The sequence below is a fragment of the Ostrea edulis genome, chromosome 2, assembly GCF_947568905.1.
Source record: "Ostrea edulis chromosome 2, xbOstEdul1.1, whole genome shotgun sequence".
Taxonomy (NCBI): domain Eukaryota; kingdom Metazoa; phylum Mollusca; class Bivalvia; order Ostreida; family Ostreidae; genus Ostrea; species Ostrea edulis.
Genome location: NC_079165.1, coordinates 39,553,956 through 39,578,391, shown reverse-complemented (window position 1 = coordinate 39,578,391; position 24,436 = coordinate 39,553,956). Strand labels below are relative to the sequence as shown.

Here is a 24,436-nt window from a genome sequence, read left to right as displayed (position 1 = left end):
TATCTTGTATGTATTTTATCCATGGCTGTGTATGTGACCCATCCATATAACACCTGTGAAAATAGCAATATATTACATTTGTACGTTTATTCTCATGGGCTGTTATAATTTTGTCCAATACATAACCAATCTTATTTTAATATTAATTGACAACAGATACCTACCACTTTCTCCATACACCCCGAGGTACTTGACTTAATTCAGATTTCCAAAATTGAAGATGCACTTTTTCAATTATGTCCAAATTCTCATAACTCCAAATTTCACAAGAATAAAATAGAATTGGGTTGATGACTTTATCAAACAAAGTCTAACTGACAATTAATTGGTAAACTGAAATAACGAATCTTTCGTAATACACCATAAAGAACTTTCGATCTTGTTCTGTTAAGTGTTTCTTTGTCCCCTTCTTGACAGGAATATACTCAGATAACAAAATCTCGTTGAACACATTTTCAATAGCGATACCATTTTACTTACGTTTTGTCATAGGACCTTATTGAAAATATCAATACCTTCTTTTTCTTTTTGGTTATGTTCAAAGCGAGTTTCCGTAAACTTCAATGCTTCGGCAAAGTTTTTTTTTTTCCCTTCTTTTTTTTTTTAAAGTTTAAACAATGATTTATTCAATAATTGATGGGATTGGACAGCAGACCTGGCCTATGTGAACCCTCTCCTTAATGATCTTGCGGACTAAAAAATATATTTCATATAAAATTTTAGACAGCATGGAGGAAATCACCAACTAATCCAATTTTGAGAAATATGGGTGTTAAAAATGAAGTTTTCGAAAATGGGAAATTTGCGCACTTTGATTTATAAGATTAGGAGATTTAATTTTCCTTCAAATTTCTTCCGAATTGAGTACTAATTTTTCGGTATCAAACTTCTCGCATTGTCTTGCAGGTGTTAGAATCTTATATAACGTCTAATGGAATCCTAACGTGTTCTGGAGAATGGCTGTAAACAAATTAAATTGAGTTTGCTATTATCTTTATGTGATAACATTTATATATACATGTATATTCCTATACATCCCTTTTATTCGAGCTAAGTTTTGTGAATTTGGAAGTGGATTGAAATTAAGCTACTGATTAACACATTGACCAATCAAATAACTGTATTGTAACCAATCATTTTACCCAGTGATGATCCAATCGAGCCTATTAAAAAAAAATGTGAAAGCAAGCGTCAGGACGGGACAGAGAAAGCATATTATATAAAGGAGAGGGGGCTCGACAAAGGTAAGATAGTGATGTGGCTGAGAAAGGGGTTTTTCCCCATAAAAAGTTCATAATAATATAACTATCAAATATCTTGGGTAGGAATGAGATATTTCTCACCTGTATTTTTGCATCGTCTACACTCTAAAAATTGTGTTTAGATCCTAAACACAAAGTTAAACACATTTCTTGTGTACAGTTTTGAACGCGTTCTAAATCTAAACATGTTTAACACTTTTTGTGTTTAGGTTTTAAACATGTTTAACACTTTTTACGTTTAGGTTTTGAACATGTTCAACCCAATGTGTTTAGGTTTTGAACATGTTTAAATCTCTTTGTGTTTAGGTTTGGAACATGTCTAACTAATTGTGTTTAGGTTTTGAACATGTTTAATTCTTTTTATGTTTAGGTGTAGAACATGTTTAACCCTTATTATGTTTAGGTTTTGAACATGTTTACCCTTATTGTGTTTAGGTTTTGAACACGTTTACCTCTTTTGTGTTTAGGTTTTGAACATGTTTAGTTCTCCTTGTATTTAGGTTTTGACTTTGTCTCAATTACAAAATGATTTGCTAACCTTCTATTTAAAACTCAATCCACAGCATTAAAGAGTCTTAAATAGTAGCTTTCTCTTCTATTATAGGAGAATAACATTGCAAAATCTAGCAAGAATATCCCTTGTATTACAAACTGTGTCTATGGGATCCATGATGTTTCAAATCGAACAATGCGGGTTTGCGCGGTTCTTCTCAAATTACATTGCAAGTCCGATAACTCTATTACTATATTCTAATTGCCGAAACAACACGGTTGACATTTCCGCGATACATGTTAAAGACAAAACCATTAAAAATCACTTATGCACATATAAGAAGTAAACTATACATGGTTAAATATCATCCGGCAAGTACAAATTCAACAATTTTTTTGTCTTTGATATGCTAGTTTTCGCATAACAGGCACTGTCACATGTTGGATTTTTAAAAAAAAAGGGGGGGGCATCAATTGCAACTGATGTTCTCTTTCACAAGATTTAAATGAATTTTGTTCCAATGCAAAGTAAGAGTGATGCATTGGTTTAAATTAACACTAAAGGCACGTCTAATAACAGAGACAATGAATTACACTATTTTTTTTTTATTCAATATGTATGTGTCCAGACCTGTTCAAGTTGAAATGGAATTCCAGATCAAAATTTTCTGGATACTCCTAAACTCTGCTCATTTCCAACAGGAAAGGGTTGAAGCCCATAGACGGCTCTTCTAATGGTTCCATCAATTTTGGATATCGACCTCGACAGTGTATACTTGCAATACGGCGTATGATGTACACTATAGTCACTATCGGGGCCTGGTACACTATAGCAGTTTGAAGTATGGCAATTCTGACATGCAATTTTTTCTGCAATTCGAATTTCATTTACAGAAGACAGAAATATTCTACATGAAGACTGTAAAACTAATGTCAACAATGTTACTAAGCTTATCATGTTCAAAACCTAAACGCATAGACGTTTAGGATTGTGTTTAGACGTTTAGGATTGTGTTTAGCATGTTATTTTGTGTTTAGATACTGTATTTTTGCATAGCTAAACATGTTCTCAGTCTGAACATGTTTAGGGTAGAACATGTTTATTACACTTCTCGTTTAGGATATAAGCACAATCCTAAACACGTTTAGACCTAAACATGTTTAAAAAGTGTTCCAAACCTAAACATTGTTTTTAGAGTGTATATATAGTCTTCTCAAATTGAGCAAAGCAAACTGAGAGCATTTTGAGTAAAGGTTATTTAGACTTCGGTTGAATTGTAGATAGTTAAAATAATCTAACTGTGTCACGGGACAGGACCTCACCACAGGGGTCCGTACGACATTATCACTTTAACGATAGAACATTCTGTCTAATTGTAGACCACTTGATTTTTGTGTGTAAATAACTAATCTTTTGCTTTCGGTTTTATATATATAAAAGACTATGTCATGTTTATTTCTTGCCCGGCTGCAAAATTTTTGTGTCATGAGAATTTAACATTAGGGGCTCGTCGCGAATTGAAAATGCATTGCTTCTTTATATATTGTCGGTGCAAACAGATGTTAGGTATTTTTACAAACTATGATCTTTCCCTGATCGATTGAGACATGGATTGCAATTTTTGGGTTAAATCGTTTACGATAGTTGGTAAAATGGGTAGTAAAAACCGGGCCGGGTCAGATCACCTTCGTAATCCGGATTTTTAAGTTTTCTTCGTTATTTTATGTTCGTTTGGTGTAAAACTTCTTAATCATAATCTGGATGATACATTGGCTGTTCGCTACAAAAATTACGGCATAATTTTGCTTCACTGTAAAGATATCAACGTTTGTTTATTTCAGGTTGGTAAAATGGGTAGCGAGGAAAAATACACATTTTTCTGCGATTACGATTGAATTATGTGACACAACAATGAAACTACACATGATTTAGATAAATATTATGATAATTTATCACCAAAATGCTGTAGCACTTGTTATACGAGTTTTATATATTTAATATTCACGATTTATTAAAACCCAGGCCAAAAGGAAACCGGATACGGTAACCCGGGCCAGATATTAAAATTCCGAATAAAATGAGAATGTTAGCTATCACGTGCACGATCTCATGAAACGAGACATTGCACGGTTCTTACCACTTGGAGGTATCTTCATAAGAACCATCTTTTTAATTTAAATTTTAACCTAACTATCATTAAGTTACGGCGTATGAAATTCGTGCCAATTTAACCTAGCAGAAAAAAATAAAAATAATCGTTTCTACGATTTATTAAATGGTAGAAACGATGTGAAAAGTCGTTTCTACGATTTAGAAAGTCGTTTCTACGATTTAGAAAGTCATTTCTACGATTTAGAAAGTCGTTTCTACGAGTTAGGAAATCGTAGAAACGATTTAAAAAGTCGTTTCTACGATTTTTAGGTCTCGGGTGACATTGCAATTGCTTGTCGTCTGTCATCGTGCGTTAACAATTGAACATTTTTAACTTCTTGATAAGTATGATCATTCCAATTCCTTTCAAATTCCGTATGAAGCATCTTTGGGACAAAGGGGACATAAATGGTAAATTTCAGGACTCCTACATCCCTTGAGCCTTAAAAGCAGGGCAAAAACTGCCACAAAATTAAATAATTTTCAACAATCTTCTTCTCTACCACCACATATATGTAAGAAAAACTAAATGCATAGTGATGTAGAGCAGGAAGACCTACCAAAATTGCAATTTTCATGATCCTCAAATTTAACTTAAAATTTAACAAGCATATGCAGACTTACTTGAGTGCCATTTTGAAAATAAAATTTATGTACAAATACTGTGTTGTTAATTGTTTCATTTAAAAATTAGAAATATAATACCATCATTTTATATTATGGATATGCACACTTCATATCTTGACGTTTTAAGATGTTTTTAAATTATGTATCTTTTATTAATGGAAGAAATGAATACTAGCACTATAAATACAACATTTTTAAAAGTCATTATTATACAGATCATAATTATTATGGTTAAAATGTTTCTAATTTTTAATAAATTACGATTTTTAATTTTTTTTTTTTTTTTTTTTTTTTTAATCAGACAGGGTATACATAGTAATTAATTGCTCTCCATGTAATCCTCTTTAAACTCTATCCAGTTTAAATATTCATAAAGTATGCATAATTTATCAGTCGGTAATATTTTTTTAAGACCATTATTATTGGTTAATTAATCAAAGCATTAGCAATTAAATCGGAATAAATAACGCCGGCCCGGGTCGACCGCATCCGGTTTCCTTAAATGGTCAAATAATGAATTTAAAAGTATCAAATTCAACTCTATGTGAATTTAAAAAATGCTAGGTTTTCAGCAGCAGATGCATATTATACAGAAAATATGCAATAATATGTGTTTTGGTCTCGCTTCCCATTTTACCAACCATATTTCATACAATCAATGAATTCCTTACCTATAGGTAATATTGTGTGCTAAAATTTGTGGCGAAGACTAAATGTATCATTGAGAATATATTCCGTAAGTTTCAAAAGAAACAATGACATATCAAAGAAGAAAACTAAAAAATGCGGATTACGAAGGTGATCTGGCCCGACCCGGTTTTTACTACCCATTTTACCAACTATCTTCGTTTACTACGCTAACTGTGTTCCATACTTTTTGTGAAACCAAAACAGACTGCTGTCCGGAGTGCTGCAATCGTTAAAACACGGATCATCCAATGTAACTTAACTTGTAAGGAAAGGTACAAATAGATTTGACAATTTTTGAATTTGATACTAGATATGAAATCTTTAATGTGCAAAACAGCGTAACCGTTCTCACTTTATTTCGTTATAACTTATATTCATAACATTGAGCTTATGTACATTGCTTATGGTAGGTATAGTTGCAGATCGGATCACTTTTCTGTATAATAATACACTATGAATCAATAAATGTAGGACAAATATATTTTTGTACTGCATGAGTTTCATCGGTTCTGCATTAGTTTCACCGTCATGTTTATAATGTTAAAAATTATGAGGTCAATAACCTTCACCTATCTATTGTGCAATCACGTAAACAGATTTTGCACTGTTGGTGAAAATTAAGCAGTGTTACAATTTTAACAAAGGTTGCAACATGTAATCCACATGTAATGGACTGCTGAGGTGCACGGTGTCACAAAGAATGATCATACTGTAGCTGTGACATTTGACTACCTTACTGAGACACCCCAATACTACTATAGTAGGGGGGGGGGGGGGGGGGGAGTAAACTGGGATAAGATCTTGTTTCTAAGATTTAAGGATTCTTTTACATATTTCAAACAGATTTGTTTCTTATATACAGCAATAAGTGGGTTAAGTAAAACAAGATATATACAGGATTTTATCATGTGCAATTACTTAGCAAGATATTTTAAAGGATTCAGAGAAAGACACAAATAGGCCGGGTCTTGATATCATAGTTGCATACAATTTAATGTTCTTGTTGGTGATAGTTGTGACTATAAATGAGTTTTTAGAATCTTGGGCACTGTTACTTTAGATTGAAAACTACACTTCATTGATACATTTTACATACTACCAAGTATTTAAAATGGGGAATAGCTCAATTTTCTTCCTACCATTAATTAACACAGAAGTGTTTTATGAAATCAAATTTACGTCCATTTTTGGTAGATAATTCATTTTATACGTACTTGCTCTAAAAAGTCATGCCCAATGAACTTTCCCTTGTCTATAAACACTAAATTTTAATTACTGAGTTACAAACTAATAAATCTCCCTCTTTCTCATGTGATGAAATCTACTTATGAATTATCATATGATCTTTATGTACCATTTCCGTTGTAGCCTTTTTGATTAAACATAAGTGGATCTTGACTGCTGAATTTACTACATATACTTATTCTGTTATTGGTGTGTAGTATTTGTGTTCATATCTTTCATAAAACTCATTATCTGCTGATGAAGCTTATCATAAAATCTCTATGAATATATTCATTTGATTAGCAGTCTTCAGTAATGTGTGTCCAGTCTATGGAAAATATTCAATGATATATATATATGTTGAGTGCTGTTGGATTTTAGTGATATATATATATACATATATATATATATATATATATATATATATATATATATATATATATATGTTGTGTGTGTGTATGGATCAGGTCAGCTAGAAGTATGTGAAAAGATGTATGGTACATCTTGAGGTGTACATCTTTTTGTATGTAACCGATCAATGTTCCTTTGGGGCCCAAACTGTATCAATAAAATGTTTATGGCATAATTTTTTTTATATGCCTCATGCGGCTATTGTGGTTATCTGAGTCAGTCAAATTGTTGATTCAAAAGCCTAAATGATCTTCACTTATTGTATGGGATGGTGATGGTTTTGAATGAAAATAGATATATCTCGTGAAATATTTTGACAGGTCTGCGGAATTAATTCCTGCCAGGATGATCTTGAGGAGTTATGTTTTGGAGGCCTTTATTCTCCTACTAGTCTGTGGGGGCTCTGCACAGGGACAGGAGAATAAAACTCAGTACTACGAGCTGCTCAGGAAGACGTTTACCAAACTTACACAGGGTGAATCGGAGCCAGAAATTTTTCACAGAGAAAATATTACAACAAAATTACAGGTTGGTGTCATTTAAGATACAGTTCAACATGTATATAGTGCTGTAGATGAACAATTCTGAATTGTTTTAAACATGTTAATTCATTTTATTATACTTTCATGTAAAATACTCGAACCTGATTGGTCGAGAAGCATTTAAAAAAACATATTGTTACCTTCTGAGAACAGAAAACACGCGACACAGGGTGATACAGGGTGATCCAAAACATATGTTACACTTTTAAACTGTTATATAAAATTTTAATACCTTAAGTTACAATTATGAAATTTACAACATATAACAAAAAGGATTTCAATTTTTTGTCAATGCATACATTTGTCACAGCTTCCTTGTTAATCACCAAAAACTTTCTTCGGAATAATATATGTCATTTTACAACATATGTTCCAAATGACGTCCCTTTGTCTTTAACATTATTTGAACACGATTTCTGAAGTTTTTTACCACAGCTTTACATGTATCAACAGAGATTGATCTTATTTCTCGTGTAATTGCTGTTTTTAAGTCTTCTGTTGTTTGTGGGGAAGGAGAGTAAACTCTGTCTTTTAGATAACCCCACAAGAAGAAATCAAGGGGGTTCAGATCGGGGGAGTGCGGTGGTCAAACATTTGCGGTACGATAAGAAATGTATTGATCACCAAACGTGTTGTCAAGCCACTGAAGAACACAACCTGCAGTGTGTGGCGTAGCACCGTCCTGTTGAAACCACACATTATCGAAATTTACAACTTTTCATCTAAGAGCTGGTAGAAATTTTGATTTCATTAACTTTAAGTATCGTTCAGAATTTACCGTCACTGCATCGCCTTCGGTGTCTTCGAAGAAAAAAGGGCCAATTATTCCGCTTGAATTTAATGCAGCCCATACAGTAACTTTCTCACAGTGAAGAGGTTTTTCCACATATAAATTGGGTTTCGCCGAACCCCAGAATCTAAAATTCTGTTTATTGACAACATTATTAAGATGGAAGTGGGCCTCATCGGAAAACCATATGGCATCTGTAAAATTTTCAGAGTCGGGTCTACTTTTAAATCCAATGGGCAAACTCTAAACGACTTCTAATGTCTGTCTCTTTTAAATGCTGCATCACACTTATCTTGTATGGAATCAATTTTAAATCAAATTTGAGCATTCTATGAATACTAGATTTGCTAACGGTGCCATTGAGTTCATGCAATACCCGTCTAACTGATTTTTGTGGAGTTTCAGTAATAACTCTATCAATGGCATCAATGTTCTCTTTGGTACGGGCACTCCTTGGTCTCCCAATACCAGAATTGCGTCTTGTGTCATTTGTGGTGCCTTTAACTTCAAACTTCCTCACAAGTCTGTAAATTAGCATTCTGTTGAGCACTTTCATTCCAGGATGTTGTTTTCTCATGGTTCTAATGACTAAAGTAGCAGATTTACACTCATAGTAAAGTTTGACAATTTCTGCCAGCTGTTCACATGAAGGTTCCATCTTGAAAATGGGATGACGTCATTATGACGTCATAATTAACTGACTATTTAACAGAATTTCTCGAAATTTTGTCAAATAAAATTTATATTTTAATACACTAGATGTTGACAAAATATCTTTGTAATTGCTTTCGTTTTGATAAAGTTATAGATGATTAAAAGTGTAACGCATGTTTTGGGACACCCTGTAGTATCTAGCAACGGGTAACAGTACTTGACAACGGGTGATATTATAAAAAATTATCACATGCGTCAAATTTATGCACATACGGTTTGCCGTAGATTGCTAGATGACGTCGTTTGAGTGTTTGTAATAAACGCGAGTACCCGCATCGAAATACGAAATATCGCACGACAGTGATTGATCAAATGTAAACAGACGTAAGTTTTTCTGCTTTCCAGTTTACATAACATTCAGTATAATAAAACAAATATTGCATGTAGTTGAGGGTAACATTGAAATTTTCACCCCCCGAGAAACCATTGTCAACCTCAGCTACGCCTCGTTTGACAATAGTTTTCTTGGGGTGAAAATTTTCAATGTTACCCTCAAATACATGCAATATTTATATAATGTCCAAATAAGTTCACTTTATCAGAACTTCAGGGAATGAAAATCACTTTGTTGTAAGTGTATTCATTATAAGCATGTTCGCTGTACATACATGTGTTGTACTGTACTTACAAAATACACACGTGACTTACTATCCTTGCGCTAATGCAACTCTTTGTATTGATAATGTTGCTCTGATGTGAAAATGTTTAACTCACCTTAGCTGGAAGCTCATGAACTTTACTGATTGAAGTTTGTCTTTTGTCCGTTACATTGTTGCCAGCAAACTTTACATTATCAACATCTTCTCAAACACTAAAAGCCCAGTTTCAATCAAATTATGACAACGTGCAAACATTCTTGGGTTTAAGGGATTCAATATTGCTCAAATAAAGGGCTAAAATAGATAAGTAATAGTAAGATAATGTGGGAAACTTTTATTTTAAATTTTTTTCTCAAAAACCACTGGAACAGAAAAACAAAAAATTTCAGAGATTATTACAGAGATTTAAATTTCTTCAAACCATTAATATTCTGGTGCCATTGGGGGTTTAATATTGAAATTTTATGAACATTTTGTGAAAATCTCATTGATCCACTTGGGTATGATACACAAATCAACACTTTGCCCCATCTTGCATCTCTTGTCTGCCATCTTACAGTGAAAATAATATATTTTCCTAAGGTTCAATGGTCTATGTAATTTTCTGATCTGCAGCTTTTGACATATTTGTTATTTTTTCATCAATTGCATTCAACTACAATAATGCCTCAAGGCTAGCCATAACTTTGTATGAAAAGCTTCACAGTTGTAGTCTTTTACATTTGGTAGGGAAAGAAAGAAAACTTGGTTACTTAATAATTGACCTTAGGTTAACTAACAAAGGGGGATAATTCAATTTTTTGTTTGAAATATGTGTTTGTCATAGTAATTTGTAAGCGTCATCGGGAAGTGTAAATTCGTTTTTGTTCACAGCTATTGACATCTGGGTTCAGGATGGGCTACAGTACATGGGGTTTGAACTTTTAAATTAGGTATATATACAATTGTGGTCAATTCTTTGAAAGCCTTATTTTCAATTAAGAACCAGAAGGGTAAATTCAAGGTCAATCTGATCTGCAAAATTCCTTGTGTAGTGTGTATGACCAGGGTAGGGCCATATTAGGAATTAATGTTTTACATGGGAAAATGCAAGTTGGTCATATATTCAAGGTGCTTTTTATTTTAGAAAATCTGCTTCATTACTTCTCGACATCAAGGAGGCAAAATATTTGCATTATTAATAATGGGCATTGAGCCCTCTACCAAATTGTGAAATGTGCGTCGATGACCATTAAGGCCCTCGGGTCTCTTGTTATATTCATATTATGTGTTGTGTAACATCATACACATATCTATCTTAACGATTGTCTTCTTACCACAGAATGTGCTATCAATGGAGTCAATATATGACTGGGTCATGCTCATGAAGAAGGATATTAACATGGCACTCACAGCAAGAAACAACATTTCGGAGGCCTGCAGTGTGGGTCTACAGCTGTTTGTAGATGGACTGCAAGAAAGAAAATTGTGGGCTATTAAAAGTAAACATTTTAATTTGAAAGCTGAATCATAAAGTTGTTTTTCATGGTGTCAGATATTGTGGTGTGAGAAGAGATAGTATGTGGGATCCTAATTACAACATTATCAAAAATTTTACATTGGAGAATAATCCCAAAGCCAAGATATTATAAAAAGTGAAAGGGTGTAATTGTTTTAATGCTCAACAAAATCTCAATACCAAATGTGTTATTCTCTTGTAATTCTGATAACAATGTAAATATTCATATTCTACGATAGTAAATGTTTGTAACATGAGCAAAGTTCAGTAATTCTTCTTCACAAGATGTATCAATTCATTAATGTAAACCATAGTTTTTTATGTGAAGATCGAGGTTTATTGGAAATTTTAATTTAGGTTGTCTGTGTTCTGTTTACATTCTTCTGTTTATTGAGGATTTTGAATTAATTTGTATTCTACTAAAAACAATTCAAAAATTAATCCCCCACTTATTATTTTCTGGTAGATATCATATACAACTATGAATTATCATAACTAACTAGTACACTTTGAATATCCTTCTTCCAGTGCTTGATGCTCAAGTAAAAGTTCCAAGTGGTGTTTTTGATGGTGATTTTGTGTGGCCAGGGCAGTACGATCAATGCATCAATATTGACCAAGCATTTCCAGACATATTGACCTATAACATGACTTTTTTGATTCGAGGAAAGTACTTCCTGTTCAGCGTGCCGAATACCTTGATGCCAGTAAGTGTTCCAAACTGATAAAAAGTAAATTGTATCAGTGTAGTTGTAAAGACCTTACACAGGAAAACTTCAACTTCTGTTAGTTGTAGTTGAAATTATGAAGTCTATCAAAATAGTGAAAAATTTGTTATGTGTTAAAATTTACATTTCCAATGTTTTTACCTTCGATATCTTTACCAGTTGAAAATATACTAATTTCCTCATAAATATGACCAGTGTGCACATGAGTCTTAATAAACGGCTGGGAATTCCGACAGATATGAAAATAAAATGTCAATATAAAAAAATAAATTTCATTTTTGAAAATACATGAGGGTATAAACAGCAACGCTTCACACCAGCGTACTTTTTATAAAGTGCTAACGTACTTCATGAAGTATGGTTGTGTAAAGCATTGCAGTTCATGCCCTCATATATTTTCAGAAATGAAATTTATAGTGTTAATTTATTCGTCATATGGCTGTTTATGGGTTAGTTTTGTATATCAATTCGTAAATAATGTCACAAATAACTCACTGACTATACCTCAATTACACTCACACACACATGGGCCAAGTCCATTCTGTAACGGGGAGGGGGGGGGGGGGTCTTTGTAATCATAGACAAAGACCCAGTTTATGAAAAGTCCCCATTACACCAAACTTGTTTCCAGTTGCTACTACATTTTCTCCATTTGATCACTGTTTGAACCTGTTTGGCAAAATATTTTTGTAGAATGTAGTAAAAGCTATTCTTGTGTGAAGGGGCTAATCTGCAGTCCAAGGACAGATTTTGTTGCTTGAAAGTTTAATAAAATGTGAAAGTTGCACAGTGAAACAATTCTAATAATAACATTTTTGAATTTTTTAGAGGTTGCCTTTTGTGAGTACTGATCTAAGAATGGGAATCTGTTTGCCTGATGTGTGTAATGAAGCTGATGTGACCAGGATGCTTGAAATAGGTCTGAAAAAAAAACTATTTAATTAGTCTTCTCTAGTTTGTAGTAGAAATAGGGATGATATACTGTAGTAAACAGTGTAATCCTAGTGTCACTACAAGACCAAAGAATTTTCTTTGTTGATAGTAACAATGGAAATTGTGATCTTAAAGATATCATGAATATACAAGTTTATCTGGATTTTGAACATTTTGTAACCCATTTTCCTTTCTCAACATAGTGTACGTGATTTTGTTATCTCAAAAACATAAGTAATGGGTAGAAAAGTAAAGTATGTTCTTGGCCACTGCACTTAATGATTTTGAAATGAAGAGCAAACAATAAAATGCTTAATTTTAATATGCCAGTTGTCAAGAAATGGAAGAAAACTGCTCATAAAAATTGGAAGTTTGAAAGAGATTTCACATTCTAATTTTCTCTAGGAGCCAAATTAAACCCTTATTATAATCATCATGATTTGCATGAAAGAACTTTTTTAAAATAAATGTTCTGCCTATTGGTTGATTGTTTGTGCCTTATATGCATAAAGGCCATTGTTTAAATTAACTTAATTGAAAATAACGTGCATGAATTTTATGGAGCACCAAATTAACATAAACTCAAATAATGGAAGATATCTTCAATTATTTGAAGAAATCATCAATTCATTTGATGCGTACAACAATTTAATTAAAGATCTCTTCAAATAATTAATGATATCTTCAATTCTGAATTATTGCATGCAATAATTGAATTGATGATAGCATTAATTCTTCAGCTGAATTGATGCACACTTTAATTGAATTAATGATTTCTTCAAATGAAGTAATGATATCAACAATTGAATTGATGCTTGCTACAATTCAATTGAAGAGAGCAACAATTGATAAATATGTGCATTAAATCAATTGATGAGAGCAATAATTGAATTGATGCGCGCATTAATTCATTTGATGAGAGCAATAATTGATTTAATGCATGCATTAATTCAATTATTGCTCTCTTAAATTGAATTAATGATATCTTTAATTCATTTGAAGAGAGCAATAATTCTTTTAGAGAGAGCAACTATATAATTAAAGATATCTTCAATTCAACATATCCACAATGGAATTAATGATCTCTTTAATTGAATTGTTGCTCTCTTTAAAAGAATTGATGCGCGCATTTATTCCTTATGCAAAAGCATTGTAAATAGTTAAAGATATCTTCAATTGAATTAAAGAGATCATCAAATTATTTATACCGAGCTCTAAATTAATTATTGCGATCAATATTTCTACGAAATTGATGCTCTCATCAATTGAATTGAAGAGAGCAATAATTGAATTAATGTGCACATCAAATCTATTATTGCTCTCCTTAATTCAATTGATGCACGCTTGAATTGAAGAGAGCAATTATAATTGAATCAATGCGCACATTAAATGAATTATTGCTCTCATTAATTCAATTGATGAGAACAATTATTGATTTAATGTGGGCATTAATTCAATGTTAGAGAGCAATAATTGAATTGATGATATCTTTAGATAATTGAAGATATCTTCAATTATTTGAGTATACAATGTATGTTAATTTGGCACTCCATAGAATTTGCACATAATGTACTACAGTTATACATGGGCATTTTGAATTGAAATTTGGAAAGTAAATATATGAGAATACACAGGTCAAGTACTTAAAAGGATCCGGTTTGATAACTTTTGGCAGAGTTATGGCCTTTGGGCAAAGACATTTATGTTGTTGAAAACAACATGGAAGTAACATATATTACATGTCTTCATAGTAGTATGAATTTTGATGATTTTATTGTGTTCTTTTCAGTATTTGAATTGGTATATGAAGTCACAAATGGGACCATTATAAATCTGAACTATGTGTACCATCCTGAGACCAAGTTTGAGATCACACCAGAGTTAATCATCGCCAGGTATATTCCCATACTATAAATCCCATTCTGCATCGAATCATTACCAGTTTCATGTACTGGTACTCACACATATAATAGACACATTACAAGTTCAAACTGCAGACACATATTTTGTTTGCATATATACATGTTATAGTTTGCTGTTGGCATACAAGGTTTTGTTAGAAATATAGGCATTGTCGTATCCATCTGTTGGTCTGTGTTAATTTCCAGCTTTGTGTACAGACCATATCTTGGTATGGAGAGGCATATTTGTATACGTAGGTTGCTTTTAAGTTTTGCTGAGTCAAGGTCAGATGGACATGGTTATTGTTAATTAATAGATAGTTTCTTGGGCAAAAAAGTTTAAACTGATGAGGCAGACTGGTGTTTTTTTTCTGTTATTATTTTTATGTTTAACTTGGCTATTGCATGAGTTAGCTTTCCCTTTTATGTTAACTGTAGCATGAGTTACCTTTTCTTTCTCATGTACATGTCAATATTAAAGCAATGCAATTTTTATTTTTATCACACAAAAAATAGCATCACATTACTTACTTTCAAGTGTATACATGTACTATTATATAAATATTGCAATAGTTGAGGGTAACATTGAAAATTTTCACCCGAGAAACCATTGTCAACCGAGGCATAGCCAAGGTTGACAATGGTTCCTCGAGGGGTGAAAATTTTCAATGTTACCCTCAACTACATGCAATATATGTTTTATTATACTGAATGTTATACAAACAGCAAAGCAGGACACAACTAACTGTCAACTTACGTCTATTGACATTTGATCAATCACTTTATGTGAAATTTCGTATATTGATGCGGGTATTGGCGTTTATTACAAACACTCGAACGACGTTGTCTAACAATCTACGGCGAACCATACGCGCATAAATTTAATGCATGTGATGATTTTTATAATGTCACCCGTTGCCAAGTACTGTTACCCGTTGCTAGATATTATCACCCTGGAGCGTGTGCTTTCTGTTCTCAGATGGTAACAATATGTTTTTTCAAATGCTTCTCGACCAATCAGATTCAAGTATTTTACATGAAAGTATAATAATATTCTTGAACACATAAATGAGTATGCATTAGAAAATTATTTGATAAAAAATTTACTTTACAATTTTATAAAACCTTCTGAAAGCTAATTTACACGAAAATTAATTTATAACACCATAGTTACCTCAATAACATGAATTGAAGAAGAAAAATAATGCGATACCTTTTCAACAGATCCAGCGGTGCCTGAGAAAATATAATTGATTAATCGTATTTGGCCTTAATTAACACAGGCTTTTTTTGGAGAATAAGTTACTCAGCTTCCTGGTCAGAATAAGTGTCCTTTACTTATCACTTATGTCTATACTTCTGGGTCAGACTAAATTGAAGTAATAAAACTTGTTATCATTTTAATTACCGTAGTAGAAAGTTAGTCTGTATGGGTACTTATGTTAACACCACCATAAATTTGCATTCTTTCATCAAGAAATCACTAGCCTGACTAATAACCACCTAGGGATTTTATCATACACTTACAATGACAATGATTTATTTGCACAAGCACAATAACAATTACTGGCGAAGGCACATATTATATAAATATTGCATGTAGTTGAGGGTAACATTGAAAATTTTCACCCCGAGAAAACCATTGTCAACCGAGGCGTAGCTGAGGTTGACAATGGTTTCTCGAGGGGTGAAAATTTCAATGTTACCCTCAACTACACGCAATATTTGTTTTATTATACTGAATGTTATGTAAACTGGAAAGCAGAAAAACTTACGTCTGTTGACATTTGATCAATCACTGTCATGCGATATTTCGTATTTCGATGCGGGTACTCGTGTTTATTACAAACGCTCAAACGACGTCGTCTAGCAATCTACGGCGAACCGTACGCGCATACATTTGACGCATGTGATAATTTTTTATATCACCCGTTGTCAAGTACTGTTACCCGTTGCTAGATACTATCACCCTGTGTCGCGTGTTTTTTTTTGTTCTCAGAGGGTAACAATATGTTTTTTCAAATGCTTCTCGACCAATCAGGTTCGAGTATTTTACATGAAAGTATAATGATATAGATTATACCATAGGAACAATTATATTCCAAATACAATCAGTGATTTGAATGCATGGATGTAGATGTAGGTGACCTATTGCTATTAGTCTGCATCTGTCGTCATACATTAACAACTGAACTTCTTAATAAGCACCCTTCCAGTTCTTTTAAAATATGGTATGAAGGATCTTTGGAACAAGGGGAACATGTAGATCAGGAAGGTTTCTACCAAAATTGTACATTCCATGATCCATGGGGTGAAGATTCTGACTCCAGACCAGGGAGGGGCCAAACTAGGCATATAGTGTTATGTGTAAAACTTTGATACTATGGAAATTAAATTGAAACTGAATGAATATTTAGGAAGAGCAGGTAGCCCTTTACTAAAATTGTAAATTCCATGAACCCATGGGTAGGGGTATTGGAACCAGGGTGGGGTCAAAATGGTCATAGTGAATAAATGTCTTTGTTACTTAAAGGGGCATGGACACGGTTGAGGCGAAAATGATATTTTTCCATCTTATTGATTACAGTGCTTAACTAACATATTTCTAATGGTCAACCAAAATTTTAATATAAGTTTTTGAGTAACAAGTTAGATACAGCACTTGCAATTCTTTGTTATGTATACAAGGCTCGTGCCATGTTTTTGTTACATATTGATTGCTTGATAGAAAGTAGCATGTTCAAAACAAAATGAGATGTGCTAAACACTAGAAACTATTAAATTATGTTCAGAATTAACTTGTAAATTGAAAAATCTGGTTTGAATGAACTTTTACTGGTATATCTAGCTTATATGTAAACAAAAATAGGGCACGAGCCTTGTTTACATAACAAAGAATTGTGAGCTCTGTATCTCCCTTGTACCTCAACAACAGACATTCAAATTTTTGTTGACCATTAGAAATACCTTTTTTAAACATTTTAAACATTAAAAATGGAGAAATAAAATTTTTTTAAATGTTTAGCTCAAATCGTGTCCATGTCCCTTTAAAGGACTTCCTTAATTTTAACAAAATGCATATTTAGGAAAGGCAGGTACTAAAATTGTGAATTTCACAACTCTAGGGTGGGTGCTATATAGTCGTATTGTGTTAATATCAGCTAGTTTAGGCACTTTTGAGGGCACTTGTGTCATCTTGTTTTATACTGCTTCTGAATATTGGAATTTAGCTTAGATAATTATGAAAAGAGAGGAAAATTATTATAGATATTTTGGCCCTTAGTGTTAGTGATATTATAAGCTATTCTACTCAAGTGACCGATAAGAGTTTTGGACCTTGCACATTGCAAAGTCGGCTACAAAGTGGGGCTCTTTGTGATGCTATTACAATGCTATCTAGTTGAGTTTCTGACATCGTTATTTGTTGTTTTTTACAGTGTGATATTTTCCATCATTGGTCTCCTGTTGCTGGTCGGTACATTATATGACATGTACATTTATCAAAAGATGAATTCGTCAGAGGTTGGTGATGTCGGGATGGATGTGAAAGATGATTTGGGTGACGTTAATTCAGACACCACACATCTGATGTCAGATGGCTCACGAGTGACTGTGCTGACAATCAATTATTACAAGACATTGCACAAGAGTATGTATATACCTCTGATAGCATTTTGTATTTTGTTGTGTTTGACATAGGCCTGAGTATTGCGATACATTATGTATCATGATACAGTGTAAGTCAATAATGGAATAAATTGATAATATTTGCATATTGTCGAGTTATTTTCCTCCACAGTATTAGAATTTATAGAATAAACATCTCAACAACAGTTTACCATCTTAACATTTGATTCTACCTCATTTTCCATCATTTTAAACATTTGTTAGGTCCTATGTAGATTTTTAAAGTAAGTCATTAAAAATTAACTCGTAACGTATTGCGATATATACCTGACGATATGATCGTGTATCGTGACCCCTTGTTGTATAGTTACACCTAGTTTTACATGAATCCAAACTTCAGAAAAGTAAGACTTTCTTCTGTATATTACATGAATGACTGTATAATCAATCAGTTTATGATTTTCGTGGGTTCTACTGTTTGTGATTTGAGAGAAGAAGGTAATGAAATTTGCACCAAGATTTATGAAAGATACATCTCTTAGAATGATATATATATATATATATATATATATATATATATATATATATATATAAAGCACAGAAAATTTCACTTTATTTGGATACCCACTTCCGCCCCTACCCAGAGTTGAACTCACGACCTGCGGAACCAAATCTCCTAGCAGCATGTAACCAGCGCGCTAGACCGCTTGACCATCTAGGCAAGTCAAAAACTTGCTTTCGATGATAATGGAATTCTCACCACGCTACACGGTCATTGAGAATGGAAATGGGATGCAGTTATTTAACGTACATTTAACTTGACAGCATGGCGAGAATTCCATCGTCATCGAAAGCAAGTTTTTGACTTGCCTAGATGGTCGAGCGGTCTAGCGCACTGGTTACATGCTGCTAGGAGATTTGGTTCCGCAGGTCATGAGTTCAACCCCGGGTAGGAGCGGAAGTGGATATCCAAATAAGTGAAATTTTCTGTGCTTTATATTTAAATATTTCTTCACTTAGGGCAGTTATGTTCATTTAAGAGTTCATTGCTATTTCTGTGCTTTATATGCAATATTTCGAATGCAATGTGTATCATGTATGATCCTCTTAAATGTACGTTAAATAACTGTATCCCACTTCCATTATCAATGACCGTGTAGTGTATGACAGCGTGGCGAGAATACCATCGTCATCGAAAGCAAGTTTTTGACTTGCCAAGATGGTCGAGCGGTCTAGCGTGCTGGTTACATGCTGCTAGGAGATTTGGTTCCGCAGGTCTTGAGTTCAACCCCGGGTAGGGGTGGAAGTGGGTATCCAAATAAGTGAATTTTCTGTGCAATATATATATATAACATTTCTTTCAATTAATAAACAGAATCTTCATGCATAGAGTTAGAAAAACCTATCTTCCATGGATGTAAACATTATGTAGACCACATCTTGGAGCAATTATTAATTTCACATCATTTTTTTTTTCTTTCAGGAACATTCAGAAAGTTTTTACTTACTTTTTCAATGAGCACTAATGGCAGTAAAGTTCTTAGTACGGAAACTCCGCCTCCTTCTGCTGTGCAGGCTGTCAATGGAATACGGGTGCTCAGTATGGGATGGGTCATATTAGGCCACACCTACTTTTTCACACTTGGCACATCAAGTAATTTTTATGTCTTTATTTGCTCTTAATCATTGTAATTTGATATAATAGACATTTTGTACCAGTATATTCAGAGAATGGAGAGCTATAGTTACATCAATATATGTATATAGTGCATGTTTCGTCATACAAGTACACATTGCAACTTTACTATAAAACAATATTGACAAGTCCAAAACACATCACTAAACATATAGCATTGCGTCAGATTCTCAAGGTCCACAAATTTTGATGACATTATTCCTGCAGTGTGTACAGGTTTGATTTTTAAAAAAAGGTAACTAAAGCTCTTTAATTTGAAAACATTTTACTACTTGCTAATAAATGAATTAAAATCTTAAATCATACATAAAGTTTACAATATTTGAGGTAGTACAGTTAAAAGACGATTTTTAACTTATCATTACTGTATTTCTGCAGAAAATGTGATACCAACCGCTACAAACTGGATACAGAGGTGGACTTTCCAAGTCATCCTGAATGGCATCTACTCTGTAGATTCATTTTTTCTTTTGAGGTATTTCTAAAGTTACATTTATATGTTTCAATTTCTAGACCTATAGCTACATTCAGTCTTCATTATTTTAATCAAAGCTTGATGCTTGAAAGATTTAGAAATTATTTAATTTTTTTTTTAGTACATTAAAGTAGTCTAAGATCTGTAAAAATTGTCTTACTATAACAAAATATTTCCATTTCCATCTGTTTTCTCTGTGATAATCCTTTGAAGCTCCTGTTGCGTTAATTTCCCCACAATTTACAGCTGGGGATAAATTTTTCAGTTAATGCAAAATGAAAGGTCAGTGGGTGGAGACTATGGGAATTAGCATGGAATGCCATGTGTATGTCAATATGTCAACTAGGCAGTATGTTTGATATGTAGATATTATATTTTCATTTTTATTCAATCTAAAAAAAATAAGACCCTTTGATCCGCTACACTTGTGTAGTGATATACCTGAGTGGATCAAAGGATCTAATTTTAATTAGCCTCGTTTGCTTGACATGTGAGGTGATTAACAACAATAGAAAATTGGATAATTTGTGAAGCCATTATGCAAATTATCACATTTTCCATTAACAGTATATAGTTAATCACCACATACCTACAAACTAGACAATGATTCCTTAAATAAATCTAGTTGTATTGATGTGTAATGTGCAGGCACATGTGTATGTGCTTGTATTGGTAAATAATGCTGTGCTTGAAAGAAATTAAGCAACAAAATTTAAATGGCATTGTATTTCAGTGGTTTTTATTGGTCTCGGTCATTGATTTGATAATATCTAAATTTATCGTATCTCAGTGGGTTATTATACCCCCCGCAACAAGTGGTGGTGGTGTGGGGGGGGGGGGGGGTGTATACTGGAATCAGGTTGTCCGTCTGTCTGTCGGTCCGTCTGTAGACGCAATGGTTTCCGGGCTCTAAAGCATTATCCTTTCCACCTACCGTCACCATATCATATATATGGACTACCCATGGGATGAAGATGTTCCCTATCGATTTTGGGGTCAAAAGGTCAAAGGTCAAGCGCACTGGACATCGAAGTAGCAGTATGGTTTCCGGGCTCTAAAGCATTATCCTTTCCACCTACAGTCACCATATCATACATATGGACTACCCATGGGATGAAGATGTTCCCTATTGATTTTGGGGTCAAAAGGTCAAAGGTCAAGCACACTGGACATCGAAGTAGCAATATGGTTTCTGGGCTCTAAAGCGTTATCCTTTCCACCTAGTCACCATATCATACATATGGACTACCCATGGGATGAAGATGTTCCCTATCAAGTTTGGGGTCAAAGGTCATGCGTACTGGACATTGAAGTTGCAATATGGTTCGGTTTGTCATGCCATTTGTTTTTTACACTCAGAAAAGAGGTAGTTTATACCTATTACCAACACTCTTTGGGAGATTGGGGTAAGCGGGGGGTATTCTTAGTGAGCATTGCTCACAGTACCTCTTGTTGGCCACAGTTATTGATAATGTCTAAATTTATTGTATTTCAGTGGGTTATTGGTCATAGTTATTGGTGATATCTAAATTTATTGTATTTCAGTTGATTGTTGGTCTCAGTTATTGATAATATCTAAATTTTTAGTATTTCAGTGGGTTATTGGTCACAGTTATTGATGATATCTAAATTTATTGTATTTCAGTGGGTTATTGGCCACAGTTAATGATAATATCTAAATTTTTAGTATTTCAGTGGGTTATTGGTCACAGTTATTGATGATATCTAAATTTATTGTATTTCAGTGGGTTATGGGCCACAGTTATTAATAATATCTAAATTTATCGTATTTCTGTGGGTTATTGGTCACAGTTATTGATAATATCTAAATTTATTGTATTTCAGTGGGTTATTGGCCACAGTTAATGATAATATTTAAATTTATTGTATTTCAGTGGGTTATTGGCCACAGTTATTGATGATATCTAAATTTATCGTATTTCAGTGGGTTATTGGCCACAGTTATTGATGATATCTAAATTTATCGTATTTCTGTGGGTTATTGGCCACAGTTATTGATAATATCTAAATTTATTGTATTTCAGTGGATTGTTGGTTAGTTTTTTGACACTAAGAGAGTTACAGAAGAGAGACGGAAAACTGAACTGGTTCTTGTTCTACTTCCACAGATTCTGGAGGTAATTTCTTTCTTCATGGAAATGCTATAGTAACATTATAGACCTGGTATTTTACAATAAATGCACTATAAAAAGTTGGAGAAAGTTCTATTTGTTTTGATATTTACTTGGGTAGTTTTTGTAAATAAGTGTGTACAGTGGACCTCGGTCATCCTGATGCCATTAATCCAGATGCTTCACCTTCTGGGGGGGTGATTTCTTTGGGAAATTAATTTTTGCAAATTATTTAACATCATTAATCCAGAAATTCACATTCAGGTTCTAGAAATATGCATAATTCTGTGAAGTATTTCAGACTCTAGAGATTTAACTCTGCGTATAATTCCTACCTCCTCAGATTCTAGAGGCTTTAACTCTGGGTATAATTCCTACCTCTTCAGATTCTAGAGGCTTTAACTCTGAGTATAATCCCTACCTCCTCAGATTCTAGAGGCTTTAATTCTGTGTATAATTACTACCTCCTCAGACTAGATTCTTTAACCCTGATTATAACTCCTACCTCCTCAGACTCTAGAGACTTTAACTCTGCGTATAATTCCTACTTCCTCAGACTCTAGAGACTTTAACTTTGTATAATTCCTACCTCCTCAGACTCTAGAGACTTTAACTCTGCGTATAATTCCTACCTCCTCAGACTCTAGAGATTTTAACTCTGCATATAATTCCTACCTCCTCTCACTAGAGACTTTAACTGCATATAATTACTACCTCCTCAGATTCTAGAGACTTTAACTCTGCGTATAATTCCTACCTCCTCCGACTCTAGAGACTTTAACTGCGTATAATTCCCACCTCCTCAGACTCTAGAGACTTTAACTGCGTATAGTTCCTACCTCCTCAGACTAGAGACTATAACTCTGTGTATAATTCTTACCTCCTCAGACTAGAGACTTTAATCTGCATATAATTCCTACCTCCTCAGACTAGAGACTTTAACTTTGTGTATAATTCCTACCTCCTCAGACAAGAGACTTTAACTCTGTGTATTATTCCTACCTCTTCAGACTAGAGACTTTAACTCTGCCTAGAATCCTACACTCTAATTTGAATCTGTTGTCAAGTGTGAATGAATTTGTACTGGTATTCCAATGTTATTTGCAAACATTTATCACAGTACTTCATTAAAGATTATAACTGAGGCAAGACAGTTTACTTATTTTGTATTTCTATTTTTCAGGTTGACACCAGCCCTGATGCTCTTTACATTGTTATACACAGCCTATTTTCAGTACTGGGGATCGGGACCTTTCTGGCCTAAGAAGTCCTTTGATTATCAACAATGTAAAAATAACTGGTGGAGAAACCTGCTGTACATTCAGAACTTTTTCCCAATCTCTGAACAGGTAAACTTCTTGTTAATTAAAGGTACTTCTTTAGATGCAGTAATTAAGATAGATGTAACAGTTTCATCACTAAATCATACTTATCAACATGATCAGAGATTTGTGTAGCTAGGGAACTGAGGTTATATATGTCTATACTTTAATATGCCATTATTCGCTCACCAGAGCTGGAAAATTATTTCAGTATTTCTGATTTAAAAGAACTGTAGAATTTTCTGTCAGTTGTCTGTGAACTTTTCATCTCCACAACTAATGCACAAATGCTGTCAGCTGAACTTTGTAAGAAGTAATATCTAATTTATGTCCCTTTCATGTAGAAATGAAATAAGAAAAAGCAAAATTAGGGTGATCCAGGGTCATTTGAGATATCTTTTCAACGATGTTAGGTCAAAAGTGACAAAAGATTCGTGATAGCTGTCTTGTTCAGTGTAGATTCGAGTGTGTTCACATGCCATGGGTCAGGTACAGTCTAATGAAGTTCTTTGCTCTTCAATGCGAGTTATTTCTGATAATTTACTAATTGATATATGGTAATATACACAGTCTATCTTGTTACTGTGGTATGAACTTCCTCCAACTGGTTATGAATAGACA

General features: G+C 33.5%; 1 protein-coding gene across 4 annotated transcripts in view; it reads left to right on the top strand.

Moving 5' to 3' along the window:
- Window positions 1-5,394: 5,394 nt before the first annotated feature.
- Window positions 5,395-24,436, top strand: part of LOC125679282 (nose resistant to fluoxetine protein 6-like) — a 36,658-nt gene continuing 17,616 nt past the window's right edge. Inside the window, exons 1-11 of one of the 4 annotated variants that reach the window (XM_048918390.2) lie at window positions 5,395-5,495; window positions 7,179-7,386; window positions 10,825-10,984; window positions 11,530-11,708; window positions 12,558-12,648; window positions 14,452-14,557; window positions 18,001-18,212; window positions 19,674-19,844; window positions 20,265-20,361; window positions 22,407-22,499; window positions 23,677-23,842. In XM_048918390.2, coding sequence (XP_048774347.2) covers window positions 7,204-7,386; window positions 10,825-10,984; window positions 11,530-11,708; window positions 12,558-12,648; window positions 14,452-14,557; window positions 18,001-18,212; window positions 19,674-19,844; window positions 20,265-20,361; window positions 22,407-22,499; window positions 23,677-23,842 — 1,458 coding nt within the window. In that variant the 5' untranslated portion in view covers window positions 5,395-5,495; window positions 7,179-7,203. The other 3 variants (XM_048918391.2, XM_048918392.2, XM_048918389.2) reach the window with 3 other exon arrangements.